General features: G+C 36.5%; 1 protein-coding gene across 3 annotated transcripts in view; it reads left to right on the forward strand.

The window, feature by feature from the left end:
- Positions 1 to 15,740, forward strand: part of SVEP1 (sushi, von Willebrand factor type A, EGF and pentraxin domain containing 1) — a 2,252,988-nt gene that overhangs the window by 1,316,471 nt on the left and 920,777 nt on the right. For all 3 annotated transcript variants that reach the window (XM_044061036.1, XM_044061037.1, XM_044061038.1), the window contains exon 27: positions 9,619 to 9,794. In XM_044061036.1, coding sequence (XP_043916971.1) covers positions 9,619 to 9,794 — 176 coding nt within the window. The remainder of the gene's footprint in view (positions 1 to 9,618; positions 9,795 to 15,740) is intronic.

Raw genomic sequence — 15,740 nt, forward strand, 5'->3', positions numbered from 1 at the left:
ATCATATGCACAACTGGCCTTGTGTTCTAAGCTATGGAAGTGTTAGTTATGGCCCACATGTACAACAATATTACATATGTTTATATTTCATGACTATCTACACACAACCTATCTCATGGACATACCTATAGATAGTGAACTATGATACGTTTGGAGGTGTCACAGTATACACAGGATTAACCTGCTACTTTGCATTACCTGTGTTTGTGGCAGCTTTTGGTGTGTCACTCGTGCTCCTTGAATTTTGCTGCTGTTGCTGCTGCTGCTGCTGTTTTGCTGCTGGCTGTCTGTATATTTTGTCTTCTCTCTCTGTCTCTCTCTGTCTCTCTTTCTCATTAGGTTTGTGCAATGACTGTATTGCATGAGTGGAGTGTGGGTACTGAATACTTTTGTAGGTATCTGCATAGGTCCATGTGATGGCCTCTGCACCAATTGTAAGGCAGCATTTGCTAATTGCAAGCAGCTGGGTGTGTACTAATGGCATGTCTCACTGTGATTTCAGGACACTGCTATAAAAGGGTATGTGAGATAGGCGTTGCCCTTTCAGATTGTAGGGCGTGGACCATGCTGGTATGCTGTTGACAGTGTTCTGTGAGTGTGAAGGTTAGTACATCTCCCATGCTTCATGCTGTGTTGTAGATTCAGGTTGCTGCATTTATCTTGCCTGTTCCCTGTAGTGAGTGTGTATGCATACTGACACCTACAACTATATGTCATATGTATTGCTATATAAATATATATATATATATATATATCTGTGTACATATACATACTTTCATATATGTACATTAGCTGACATTATTGGGTACAAGCTAACAATTAGCAGGGCTGTTTCCGTTAACACTACTCTAGTATGGGAATCCAGTAATTGGGACTATAAAAGTCTGCCTGACATGCTTTGGGTAGTAGACATACTATATTGCCTTTATCTTCATTCCTACTATTACATGTTCCACTTATTTAGCACTATATTCCTGTATGAGAGTCATGGCTTAGTGGTAGGTCATACAGACTAGTGTTACAATGGTCTTGTGGTAGGGCCTACTAGTATGCTCATATTCTGCTTTTGAGTTGAGTATAGGGCCTATCAATCACAGTGCTGGAGGCACCTTTAAGCAGTTAAAGGGCTTAGTAGGTCTCACAGGAGCCAGGCTGTGTTGCAGATTCTGGTTGCTGCATATATCTTCACTGCTTCCTGTAGTGAGTGTGTATGGCTACTGAGACCTACAACTATATTTCATATGTATTAATATATATTTATATATATGTATGTGTAGATATACATACCTTCACATATGTACATTACCTTACATTATTATGTACAAGCTAACAGGTAGCAGGGCTGTTTCTGCTCACACTGAACTAGTATGGGAATCCAGTCATTTGGCCATTAAAACTCTACCAAACATGCTTTGGATAGTACATCTCCTATATTACCTTTATACTGATTCCTACTATTACATGTTATATTTATTTTAGCAGTGTGTTCTTCCAAAGCAGGCATGGCTTAGTGGTAGGTCAAACAGACTAATGTTACCTAGGTCCTGGTTTCGAGACTGACAGTGGGAATTTTTACTTTGCAAACTTTCCAACTGAGTACAGGACCTGTCAATCAAAGTGCTGAGGCCACCTGTAAGCAGTTAGAAGGGTAAGTAGGTCACACAGGGGTCAGGCTGTGTTGCAGATTCAGGTTGCAGCAATTATGTTAACTTTTTCCTGTAGTGAGTGTGTATGGCTACTGAGACCTACGATTATATTTCATATGTATTAATATATATTTATATATATGTATGTGTAGATATACATACCTTCACATATGTACATTACCTTACATTATTATGTACAAGCTAACAGGTAGCAGTGCTGTTTCTGTTCACACTGAACTAGTATGGGAATCCAGTAATTTGGCCATTACAACTGTACCTGACATGCTTTGGATAGTACATCTCCTATATTGCCTTTATACTGATTCCTACTATTACATGTTATATTTATTTTAGCACTGTGTTCTTGTAAAGCAGGCATGGCTTAGTGGTAGGTCATACAGACTAATGTTACCAAGGTCCTGGGTTCGAGACTGACAGTGGGAATTTATTTTTCTTAGCAAACTTTCAAACTGAGTACAGGACCTGTCAATCAAAGTGCCATAAAGGCACTTTTAAGCACTAAACCAGGTCTGCGCTTATGCTGAGCTCACGCATGCGCACTGGCGGTGAGCTCCGCTAACACAAGCGCACACCCGCGCTATTTTCTTTGAAAGAAAAGAAAAGGGGTGACAGGAAAGTGGTGAAAAGGGGTCACAAAGAGGGTAAGACAGTAGGGAAAGAAGCGTGGGATTTGCAGGAAGGGTGTAGGTAAGGCCCATAGATGCCCATGTCTTTTGCAGCAACAGCCGTATATTTCTATGTATTTTGGTGAGACATTTGAAACCTTCCACCTCTGAGAGAGGTGTCAGGACAACATTAATATTTGTTGTACAGCCAATTGTAATTAACAGTTTAGATGTCCAGCGGACATGTGTGCGACATGGACAGCTATGTATGGGGCGTAATTTTTTGTGGGACAGAGTGCCCTTTTTTTTTTTTACAGGTGAGAGTGGTATGACAGGTGAAGGAAGTCGGTAAAGCTGGGGAGGTAGGTTGGGTAGGTTAACAGACAAGACAGACAAGACGCATACAGGGACGGTGTATGACACACGTGGGGGGGGTTACACAATTGACGGGGACGGAGGTTGGGATATCCGAGATGCACGAGCCCACAGATGGCAACAGTGGAACTGATATCCTCACCCATAGGCAGTTGCCACTGTTCCTTCACAGCCCAGGACGGGGCTGTGCTGGGGGCTGTGTAGGCGGGGCAACGGCTGGGGCCGTTAGCTGTGCCACATGAGCCTCAAGCTGGCGTAGGGGTCCAAGAACAGTGTCTTGGATCTCCCTACGCACCACAGACCGGACACCGCGGAGGGTGAGTGGACGAACCCCTCCGGCCACACTTGCAGAGGGGCCACGGGCCCCATCCCCTGCAGCGCTTCCACCCGAAGGTGGCACAGGGCCACCGGAGGGGGTCCGGCCTGGGCACTAGTGCCAGGTGCAGTCACCAGCTGAGGTGGGAGAGGTGGGTCCGCTGGGACCTGCCTTCCCAAGCGTTCTAGGTTTGTGAGTAGTTATGTTAGTTTGGGTTAGTGGCATTTTATTCCATTCAGATTAGTTGTAACAGCATGCATTGGTATTCCCATCAAACAAACACCCAGATATGAACACCATTGAACAAGGGGCATATCAATATCATATGCATTATTTGAACAGCAAAACACAGTCAAACGACATGCAGGGTTGATTAATGGCAACAGGCCATCAGATTTGCAGGTATGAACAGGGCACATGCACGAACAGACATGCATATATGTTTGAAACGGACAAATGTCCATGATTAATGAAATGTTCACATACCATTATTTAGTGGATGTTGTTATATGGAATTATAGGGTTGGGTGGGGATAGAAAGTGATGACACATTCATATGTTACACATTGATTCACATTTATCATAGGTACACAATTAAGTTGAGGCTGATGTTTCAAAATAATCATTATTTGACTGTCATGCTACACCTGTTACACATACATCACTATCCTACCTATTTTGAATTTGATCAGATACATCATCCTGCTACACTTTGATGACAGGACAGGGGACAACTATGGCTGTTTAGTCTGTCAGATAATCATTCATTCTATCTGCAAATTGTTTACTGTTATCACCATATACAGATTTTGAGCTAGACATTCAGATTCAGACACACTGAAATCAGTTTGGGATGTTAATTTGTACTTCCCACATGCATTTAGTTCTGTAAAAACACACTGAGGCTTATATATTCAGGGGTTATTACTACTTTATTTATTCATACATGAGCCTTTCTGTCACTCTCACACATTCTGCAACTTCACAGTTCAGGTTGGTACTTCTAGGCTTTGTTCACATATTAGACCTGTGGTGATTCAAACACTTTCCAACAGCCTCACTTCTGTCATGATTCAGCATTTGAACAGGGATATATCTCACATGTGACTACCTCAGATTCTGAAGCTGTACTCTTGAGACTACTGCAGGTTACAGTATATTTAATTAATGATGGGACATCTGTATTACAGCACTGTTTAATTCTATCAATTATATTTCCAGTTACACTTGCATACTGATGAACTTGTTGCAGCCATACCTGCAGACTTTCAATTCCTGCTTGCACATTATATTACTTTTAATCAATACACTGCACTGTTCTGATACATGGTACATAATAATATTTATTTACAAGTACTGGGTGGGGTTACTAACCTGCATGGTGGCGCAGCCGCACCAGCCTTCTGGCGTGCATCTCACGATTCGCAGAGCGGACACCTGCAGCTGTAATACAAAGGGAATAATATTGGACTACACATCTCCATGGTATCAGCTGGTTGAAATCCTTACATACATGAGTAAAATGTGACTTACTCAGTAGTGGGGCGTTGGGCATTTGCCGGGCCTCCTGGATCCAACGGTTCAATTGGTCCTGCTTGTGTCTCTTCAGGTCCGCATGGTGGTGACGGACCTGCTCACCAGTGCGTGGAATGCCAGTAGCACTGGTCAGATCACGAGCCAACTGGTCCCACGCCTCTGCCCTATATACTCCCCATGAGACCTGGCCCTGCATGAGTTGGGCCTCGTGATTATGGACAAGGAGCCAGACCATGTATTTGGACTCCTCAACGCCCAACGCTGTGCTCGAAAGCAACGTCCCTCACCTACTCCACTCATGCTGACTGCAAGTCTGTTCTACAATCAGTTATGCTGTGTATTCCGCCTATGGGGCTTATATATGCCGCTTTTTGCGCACATTTCTCTGATTGGCCGTTTTGGAATTGTATCTACTTCACTGAAAATGCTTTCTCATGCTCCATTCTGGGTTTTATCCCATATATATGCTATTTCTGCATTTCTAGGTATTGCTGTCATGGCTTGGTGGTTTAGTTCCTTGACTCTAGTGCATGGTATCCTGGGTTCGAATCTGGCAACTGATTTTTCATTTTCCTGACAGGAATGAGTTGAGGACCTGTCAATCAAACATGCCAAAAGCACTTTTAAGCACTTTAAACCTGGTCTGCGCTCGTTTGCACGGAGGTAACGCATGCGCACTGGCAGTTAGCTTGTGGGAGCGCCGCGCAAATGGTGTGTGCTGGGATAAATCCCAATTGGCTACTGACACACATGTTAAGCTAATTGCACACAGTTTCAGTCTGTCTAACTGCAGCTTGGCAACGGGCATGCAGTTTGCAGCTTTTGAAACACTACTCAGCTACGGGCACTCTGTTTCACAACAGCTTAGCTATCAGTACATTTCTGACTATTTTTATTATTATGTTACTTCAAAATATATGCTCTATTTCATTCCATTTTACAAAAGGGAATACATTTACATTTGTACAATACTGTCAGGGGGCTTTTTAGTGCTTATTTACAAAAAAAAAAAAAGGTTGTTGTAGGGGCTCGAACCCTGCCTGCCTACTCTTAGGCCGGCAACTCTACTGCTAAGCTATTAGTTCTTGGCTTACTTTGCATATTTAGTTCTTATATCCTTTTCCACTGACTGCTAACTGTGATTGCGCTAGTAGCACACCTGCATTACGAAGCACACAGTAGCAAACATTTACGGGGTTTAAAAAAAAATAAAAGGTTTTAATTTAATTTTATAACATCTCTTCACTTTATACAGTGATGGTCTATCGGGGCATGTGTTGTGTAGTGTGTTTATTCACATTTTCATGGCCTTTCTCGTGGCTGTTTACTTTCAGCCATTCTAGTCTTCCGGGGGCGTGTCCGCTTGCAGGGCTTAGCCTACAGACACGCCCCCTACTCTCTTACACGGACCGTGTAAGAGTTACTAGTGTGATTCAGCATGCCTCATGCACCTCATGCATATGCATGACATGCTGACATCACACAGTTTAACTGCAGCCTCCGTGTAAGAGTTATAACTCTTACACGGAGGCTTCCTGAATCTGGCCCAATGAATTCACAACAACAGTGTTTTTTTATTTATATCTAATAGGACTAATATGGAAAAAAAGATGAATAAATGAATTTGAAAATTTTGAAACTGATAACTTTGAAAAATACTGACCATATTTTTTATATGAAAGTACTGCAAAACAGGTTAAAGAAATCTTTAAGTTGAATTTGGAGAGGAGATATTTTGGGGTTGAATAGTAAAAATATGTAAGAATTACTTAAATTTACTAAAGAATCTAAAAGAGGATGTTAGACTAATTGGATGTGATATTAAAAAAGCCTTTGATAATATAACTCATAACTGTTATGGCATATTTTAAAAGCATATAAAATTGATGATGGAATAATAATTAAATCTGGAAAGAGAATGATAGTGTTAATGTTTTAGTAAATGGCTGGCTTACAAAGGAAATACAGCTTACGTGAGGTGTGCGGCAAGGATGTCTCCTCATTTGCATATTATTTGATTTAATAACAAATGCAGTACTATATCAGATAGATTTGGGACTCGTAGAAGGCAGATATTTATTTTACAAAGTTTTATATTTACCACTTTTATGTCTTATACTGATGATGTAGTTGTTAAAATATCTGTTGGTCACTAAAAACAGAAAATTAGAATTGTGGTTAAATAATAAGTTTATATATAAACTGGGGAAAGATTAAAACATTTAAAGACACTGTAGGGAATGCAGATAGCTGGTTTACGACAAAATAATTTAAATTATTAGTGATGGTTTACTATAAAACAATTTAAATTATTAGTGATGAAGTAACAATTGCAAATTCTATTGCATGATATATTTTGGATATAAGTAAACTGTGAAGTATGTTTTGATTTAGTCTTACAAAAACAATATATTTAATAAACATTGTTGCACTTGGTAAATTGTGTTATTAAAGTTCAATTATGGCTTTTCCATTTGAACCGGAAGGTAAATTATTACAAGGTTATTTTTATTACATTATGGGGATCTGGTGATTTTTTTTACAATTATAATGTCATGAAAAATTTAATCATTTGGATGGAAAGAAGAAAAAAAATTGAAACCTTTGGAGAAGTTAAACAATAGATGAGTAAAATAAATATTTTCAGGTTACGGTAACAACATTTTCCCAATATAAGAAAAATGTGTTACAAATGCATTATGAAATCATTTCATTATATTTATCCACGGGATCATTTACCTCAAGAGTAGAAAGGTTGCAGGGGTTTAAATGCTGTGATGAAGGTCAAAACTTTTTGTGCTGAGTAATGTTAAATAAATTACTCGTAAAAGGATAGGTTCATATGTTCATAGGAGGTTACTAGGCTAGTGGCCCTAGACTCTTTACAAGCCTAGCCATGTTAATCCCAAGTATCTCCATTTGTTGTTCTTGGGTAGTTTGCAGAATGAATTTATGAACAAAGTGGGTCTGTGTTTAACACAGTCTACCCCTGTCCATGAGGGACATGGGTGCCACCCAAGGGGTGAATTTAAAGTCTCCCATCCAATTATCTAGGTTGCATTTGGATAGGGTCAGTGAGCAACTCTGTTTAACATGAATAGGAAGTCTATTCCAGAGAAGCAGCACTCTCTGGGAGACATATCTGTCTCTCACATGTTCTGTTTAACAAGCTAGGTTGAGATCCCTAGAGTGAGTGACTCTTGTGCCACTTGACTTGTAGATGTGCAGCATTTCTATTAGGGCAGGATTGGAGATTGCCCTATAGGCCAGGCACAAGTCACCTCTCCGCAGTCTATAAGATACAAAGTAAAGTTACAGGGCTTTCATGTTATATAAATCTGTTAGTAAAAGGTTATGCCTTGACTGTAAAATTGTTGAACCTAATGAATATGTGTTTTAAGAATGTCATTGATTAGTGAAATTGTGGGAAAGTATAAAATATGGATATCTGCTTTTCAAAATATAAATATGAACATCATAATACATATTGTTTACGGAGAAAAACATTTTTATATATGATAAAATGGACAGAATGTGTGTTCACATTCTTTATAGTATCTGGTAAGCTAGGACAAAGGAAACATTATTTAATAAGGCATGGAACTTAAATAAAATGGTCTGTTTATGGCAAAAAGGGTGGGGAGATTGAATCAAAAGCTATGTCAGTTGACATATCTACATTAATTATGTAACTTTCTATTTTTTGTACATTATTTTATCTGCCTTGAATGTGTTTATTATTGTATTTATATATCTTAATTTTTTTTGCTTTTCCTGTAAAACTTTTACATTTTATAAATAAGGAAACCATACTTTTTGATAAGTGCTGTGGGATCTGTTACATCCACCTGAGTTCCCACCAACTCAAAGCAGGTGGTACCTTGGTTTAATGTCTCATTCAAAGGATGGATATTACAGAAACAGTGGTGTTTAATAAACAGGATTTGGTTCTGTAAGATATATTATGAAATCTTATGACCAGTTCTGTATAGAGATTCCTTTAAAGTGTTGTTCCATCAAGTGATATTTCATTTGTATGATATTGACTACAGACCTATGTTTCTTTCCTCTCATATGTTACTGTATGTAATAAATGTCTAGTGGTTTGAAATAAATAGGCTTAGAACACATGGATACTGAAGTTCAAGTAGATTTTGAGTTCTATACTTTACAGTTTGTCAGTAATACAGCCACAAGTCAGACTTCATTCAGTTGAAAGATGACCTTTGCCAGGGCAAAAACTGAAGGCAGTTGTGTCAATAGTACGTACTAATTAAAATACATATATTTCTGGTGGGAGAAATATCCAACAACCTAACCATGGAAGGAAAACATCACCTAAGACCCTGTCTGTTAAAAATTTCCATTTGTACCTTAATGTGGTATTCACATGTGTCCCAACTGTGGCACCTACGTTTTTTTTAGTTATGCGAGGGAAAACATTTTTTAGGTAAAAGTCAGCAAACTTGATCTAAGGTACTTTAGTGGAGAGGAAGGAATTGTGGGTAGGGGAGGAGTCAGAGCCTTGGACCCATAGCTTTAGAAGAAGGCACTGGGTTCAGTATTACTGGCTTTGATAACCCAAAGGCTGAACTAGATGAAAATAAAACAAAATGGCTCTATTGTTAAGTACATAATTCATTCATTTAGCTGTATCAAAGTAAAAAAAAGCTTGAGCTATCAAGGTAGATAGCAAAGCATTGTTAAACTCTCCCCACTTGCAATGTCTTTCACTAATGGCAGGAGAGCAGATATGTCATTAAGGTTTAGGAAGGGCAAGATAGCCAAGCTGATAAGAAAACAAAACTACTCAAAATCACAGAATTCTCTTGCTCAAGAGTAGTAATAACATTTTTATGTGAAGTTGCATTGGATGTAACATGGTAAGATGTGGCTCTTTAAAGATAGAAGGTACAACACATACAGGCCTTACTATAATTTACCTATTTCTTCATTATGATATTCAGTTCCAAAATCAATATAAATATATAAAATACAGGTTGTTAATGTACATGCATTTTTTGCAGCAAAGATAACTGTGTATACGGTGATACTATAAACAATACAAATCTATATAGCAGAATTTCTTATCTGTAATATAATTTCTTCTTCTGTTTAGATGGGTCCTGTATGTAAACGGAAAAGATCGGGTAACAGACTGTCCATCTGTGAATGATGGAAAATGGCACCACATAGCTATAACATGGACTAGTTCCAGTGGAGAGTGGAAGGTGTATATCGATGGAAAAGTCTCTGATGGTGGCAGGGGTTTATCCGTGGGCTCAAGGATACCAGGTACTGCTAAAGCAAGGCTATATCCTCATTTTGTTTTTAACTCTACATGTAATAGTAACTGATGAGTGTGCTATGTTTGTTAGAATAGTTAATGCTTTAAAAAAGATTAGGATTTATAGAGTGTGATTATAAGTGACTATTAAATATAATATTTGTTAAATGATTACGATAAAGGTGCAGTCAAGCTGTATGCATGTTATACTACTAAGGCTTTATTGTATACTCATACAGTACTGCAGTAGAACACACCAGATTCAACTAGTTATACATCACGAAACAATCAGAGAAGATATCAACATCTTATTTATAAATGTTAGTTTCCTTCAATAAGGTTTTTTAAATATTTATACATAATTTTAATAAACTTCTTTGTGAGCAGCTTACCATGTAACACTGGTTGCTGTGTAAAATGTTACAGTTGGATGGTGAAATATCTCTTTTATTTTTCAAAGAATCAAAGCATGATTCAAAAATTGTTATATACATTTGTTTTATTACTGGCAGACACTAGTAGGAAGATCATAAAGTTTCCATACCAGGGAGAGTAAAATATAAAGACTGTTAAGAACATATGTTTACTTTTATGAAATATGTAGGTTCATAGATTCATAGGTAGGTACTAGACTATCAGCCCAAGGGCCTATGTAAGCCTAGCCAATGAGGTTCCCTGGTGTTCGCCACCCAAGACAGTTATTTTCCTGTGCCCCTATCGAGCAGAGCCACAGAAGTTATCCCCAGGGTGAATTTCCTATTTCCCTGCCACTCATCAAGATTTTTCTTGAAGAGTGCTAATGGGGAACTTTGCTTGACATAGATGGGTAGCTTGTTCCAGAGCATGGGAAGTCTCTGGGACAGGAATCTATCCCTCCAGCATGTCCTGTTTATTGTGGTGACAAGATAAGATAAATACATATACTAAATGTTCATAAGCATATTGTAGAGAATAATTTTTACAGCAATACTAAGGAAAATTTACTTTGTTTGGAACACTGGTTTGTTAGCCTTCATTACTGTTTGTAAAATAAATGCATAAAAAAAGAGAAAATGCAGGAAAATATACATTAGGCTTGTGTGGTACTATGTCTTAGGAGAGCTGGAATGTTATCCCAAACAGTGTAAACATATGAATAAAGCTATGATCATTACAAATTCTTTAAATATTAAATATAAGTGAATGTTATGTGGATATAAATATTTAAAATATCTTAGACAGTAAATATAAAACCTATATAAAAGAACTGTATAAAATTATATACATATATATATATATATATATATATATATATATATATATATATATATATATATATATATATATATATATATATATATATATATATATATATATATATATATATATATTTACTTTTATAGTATATTCATTTGTATAAATCTGATAATATAAAATAATGCAAAAAATGATAATATGTAATAAACAACTGAAGAGATTGACTATTACCTACCTGCTTTAAGTTTCAACACTGGCATTATAGATGCTTGTCCATTTAGACCAGGATAGGTGCTGGCCTCTAGTATGACTTACCAGTATAGTTCTATATATTCTATCCTGGTCTCCTGGGGTCTTTTGTTATTTCTTCCAGTACAAAAAAAGTAAAAACAGCCCTAGGACATGTTATAATATGCTTAAAAAGTGCATTTGTTTTTTTCCTTCTTGAATCTTGGACTTGATTCAGATTCTGTTGTTGGGAGATGGAGATGAACTGGAAAAAGAGCAGAAACACTGAAATTCATAAATAAATAAAGCAACAATCACATTTGTAAAATATGACTTTGTAAGAAAAGGTAGCTAAGTAAGACTGGACTGTTGTTGACATTGTGGCTGGACTGTAAAGTATATCCCCTTTGTATGGTTTATGTTTAGAAGGACACTAAAACTGAAAAAAGTAACTGCAAGTAAAATAGTACTTGTTCTTAACAGCATTTGTGTAAAACATTTCATGAGCTAAACTGCATATTACATAATAAGGCATTTTGTGTAGTATGTAGTCATAGTATTTTAAATGTGGAGATGAGAGTGAGCCTTTTCAGTGATTATTATAGCTGATAAAGACAAAGGAAGCAAGTACTTTTCAGTGTTAAGAAATATAGGCTTTGTAATGTAACAGGAGATGGCTAGACTAAGTAAATTTAAGTAAACATGCTGTAATTTTGGCTACTGGGGTGGGTGTGGAGTGTAAAAGTTTACTGATTATACTGTATATAAATATATATATATATATATATATATATATATATATATATATTATACATATATATATATATATATATATATATATATATATATATATATATATAGATATACAGATGAGATCTTTTCTCTATTTTTGCATAGGTGAATGTTTTAATTAATGCCCTTGGCTTAATGTAAAAACAAGTATTTTCTGTAAGTAAGTAAGCTTGAAAACTAAAACAAAATAATAAATGCCATGAAAAGTGATACGTTTTATGCATGTACAATGATATTAGCTTGCTTTTTTCCTTTAGCAAATGTTCAGTTTTGGGGAGCCAAGAAGTTTGAAGCTGAAAGTAGTTGTGCATTCTTTTCTGTTCTGAGTGACACTGACAAAGACTCTGTCATGCACCTGCAGAGTTGTTAGCTTTTTTTCTCATTGCTATGTTTCCATGGAGACAAGCTGTCTGCAGGTGCAAGCAATTAATCATGAGAGTTCTGAGCATTGTTTACTAAGGAAAATGCAAAATTTAAAGGTAATAGAGAAGCAGTTCAATCAAACATAAAGTTTGAAATTAATGAAAGTAACAGATAGTAGCTTCCCTAGCAGCCTTAATGCATCAATGAACTTAGTAGATCAGTGTATAATTTCGTTTTAACTAAAGATAGACAGTGCACTTTTTCTTAAGACTAAATGTAAATGTTTTCTGAAAGCATACAAGCTGCTTTTCTTACCTGGGAGGTGAATACAGATTAAATAAAGAACAGACAGCAGTCAGTGAAAGTGGGAGCATAGGCTGCAACATATGCTTTAGCATGGGTAACCTTAGTTTTTAGTTAGATAATACCTGCATGTTCAGCTGTGACTTGATGCAATTGTTCCTATCTGGAGAGTTAAACTTCATTTTTTTGAAGGTATACGTGGTTTTGTATGTTTGCTCTAAATTAATAGGTTAAGGAGGTGTTCTGAAATGTATTTTTGTTTGAGGGTTTTCATTAAAACAGAATGACTTGAAAATGTAACATAGGTTCAAATGGAGATGGCAGGAAACAACTGTATAAAAGATCAACCTGCCAAACTCTGTATGCATGTAACACAAAAGTTAGTAATACACATTCAAAACAGCTGTCATATATAGCAGGTGGAACAGTACCTTCTTATTATAATGGCTGCACTATCTATATTATTTTGGAATGTAAATGGCCTTGCAGGTATAGACAAAAGAGTAAGAATTATATTAAGAAATGCAGGGTGCTAAAAGCAGTGCTACAGGAGACACATTCAGAAAGATATGAACATGATAATTTGATAAATAAATGATTTCAGGATAGATATTCAGCAGAATATCAGGGACAAAGGAAAAGAGAGACAATTATACTAATTGCTAGAGTAGCTGCAATAATGGTTGAAGAGGAAAAGAAAAGTTAATAATGGTAGATTTGTGGGAGTAAGGAGCTACTTACAATGGAGGAAGATTATGATGGAATGTATTTATATTCCAACAAAAACTGCTATTATTGAGCTTAAGGATTTATGGAAGAACTAATCAGCTTTCAGCAGGGAATATTACTTATAGGTGGGGACTGTAATTTGATTGGTTCATAGGTTCATAGGTTGGTACTAGGCTATCAGCTCTAGGGCCTATACAAGCATAGCCATAACAATCCCCTGGCTATTTCTTCCCACACTGCTTACTTCCCTGGACCCCTGTCTAGCAGGAAGCAGTGAGAATGTATCTTGGTGACTTAGAAGGGTAAATGTAACAAAACAGGTAGATTTTTTAAGAAATTTATAAAAAATATTTGGTGTGGAAGACAAAAGTCAATAGTAGGATCTCAGGAGAATATACATATTATTCCACAATGTACAATAACTGAGTTAGACTAGATAGAAATTATATTTCACAGCAACATATGCATTTAATTGAAAGCTTTGACACATATCCAATAAATGTTTCAGATCATGCATTAATAAAAGCTAAGATAGAAATGCCACCGTAATGAAATAAAAATGAGACACTTGTGACGTACCTGTTAAAAAGAGAGAAATTTAAGAAACGTAGTGGAAAATATTCTAGAGTTATTAGGGAAGACATAAATTTCTTTGACAGTTATAGCTAGTGAGTGTGATAAAATGAAAATGGAGTTTAAAAATAGGGTAGAAATAAGAGAAAAAGAGATATGGTTAAGAAGTAATAGGAATTATTTAGAGAGGCTGACAAAGGATAAAGTATTGCAGACTAAGGGGAATTTCACAGAACAAGAAGATGTGCATCTGCAGAATGCTAAAGAGAAAATAAGAGAGTATCTGGATAATATGCATGAGTTTAGAAAGACAGCTGTTAAGAAGCAACTGTTTTTTTTTTTTTTTTTTTGACAATAATGGCAGAGCATAAAAAACTTTTAGAATAATGACTTAGGCAACAGAAAGGAGAAATGGTTGTTAACAGACTTAGGGAGAATATAACAAGAAAAATAACCATAGAGTCTGTAGAGGTAATAAAGATGTTTTGGACATTTTAAGAAAATGTGTATAAAGCAGAAAAATGAGGAAATCAAGAAAGAGCATATAGGGAAATATTTATGAAAGGCTTAAGGAGGTCAAGGTTAGAGGTAGACAAAGCTCAAACAATTAACAGTTAAGACAGGAGGAGATGAGATTAAAATGGTGATGTATAATCAATCTGCAATAAAGTATTCAGGAGTATAGTAAGGGAAAAAGTGATCTGGAAGGTTTTATTTAACCATATTTTAAAAGGAGGGGAAGCAACGAAATCTTAGGAGAAATCTGTTATGGTTCTAATACCTAAATACAGTAAAAACTCAGCAGACCCAGCATCATATAGACCCATTTCAATTTTAAACTATGATTACAAAGTGTTTATGTCTATATTAGCTAAAAGAATGGCAATTATGTTGTCAAAATTGATAGATATGGATCAGTGTAAAAACTGTAGGGTAGGAAGGGGTCTATATCGCCAAATCAAAAAGACTGGAAAGCGAACGGCTTTAACATCAAAAATGCCATTCATCGAGGTGTTTATTGTGAGAGCAAGGTACAGTGAAGATGGGAAAATTTGGCCTTTCTTCATTGTAGTGTGATGTTGGAGTTGGTATATATAAGTAGCAGGGGGCACATCCCCCCCCCCTCAAACAAGAGAGACTTTGATGGATAGCATTTTCGATGTTAAAGCCAATCACTTTTCAGTGCTTTTGATTTGGTGATATAGACCTAGAAGGAAGAAAGTGATAATGATCTGGGTGATTTTGTTTAACAGTATTTTAAAAGGAGGGGAAGAATTAACATCTTGGAAGAAAGCTGTGCTGGGTATAATACCTAAAGGTGGTGATCCTATCAGTGCCAGTTTAATATTGACCCATTTCAATTTTAAACCACAATTATAAATTATGTCTATACTAGCTAAGAGAATGGCAAATGTGCTGCCAAAGTTAATAGATATGGATTAGTATGGTTTTGTGGAGTGGACACAAACATTTGACCACATTAATAAATCATTGCTGATTCAGATGGAAGCAGAATGTAAGAAAATACTGCTGTGGTTGGTGGGGCTTAATGTAGAGAAATTATTTGACAAAGTAAGCTGGACTTTAAGAAATTGGTAATGGAAGTATTTGCATTCTCTGATACAATAGTAAGGTTATTTGGAAGGATATTTGAAGGGTTGGAGGCAAGAATTAAAGGTGGAAGTTTCCTCTCTGAAAAGATATGCTTGAACAGAGGAACCAGGCAGGGG

The sequence above is a fragment of the Protopterus annectens genome, chromosome 2.part0 (genome assembly GCF_019279795.1).
Source record: "Protopterus annectens isolate FY-2018-M chromosome 2.part0, PAN1.0, whole genome shotgun sequence".
Taxonomy (NCBI): Eukaryota; Metazoa; Chordata; order Ceratodontiformes; family Protopteridae; genus Protopterus; species Protopterus annectens.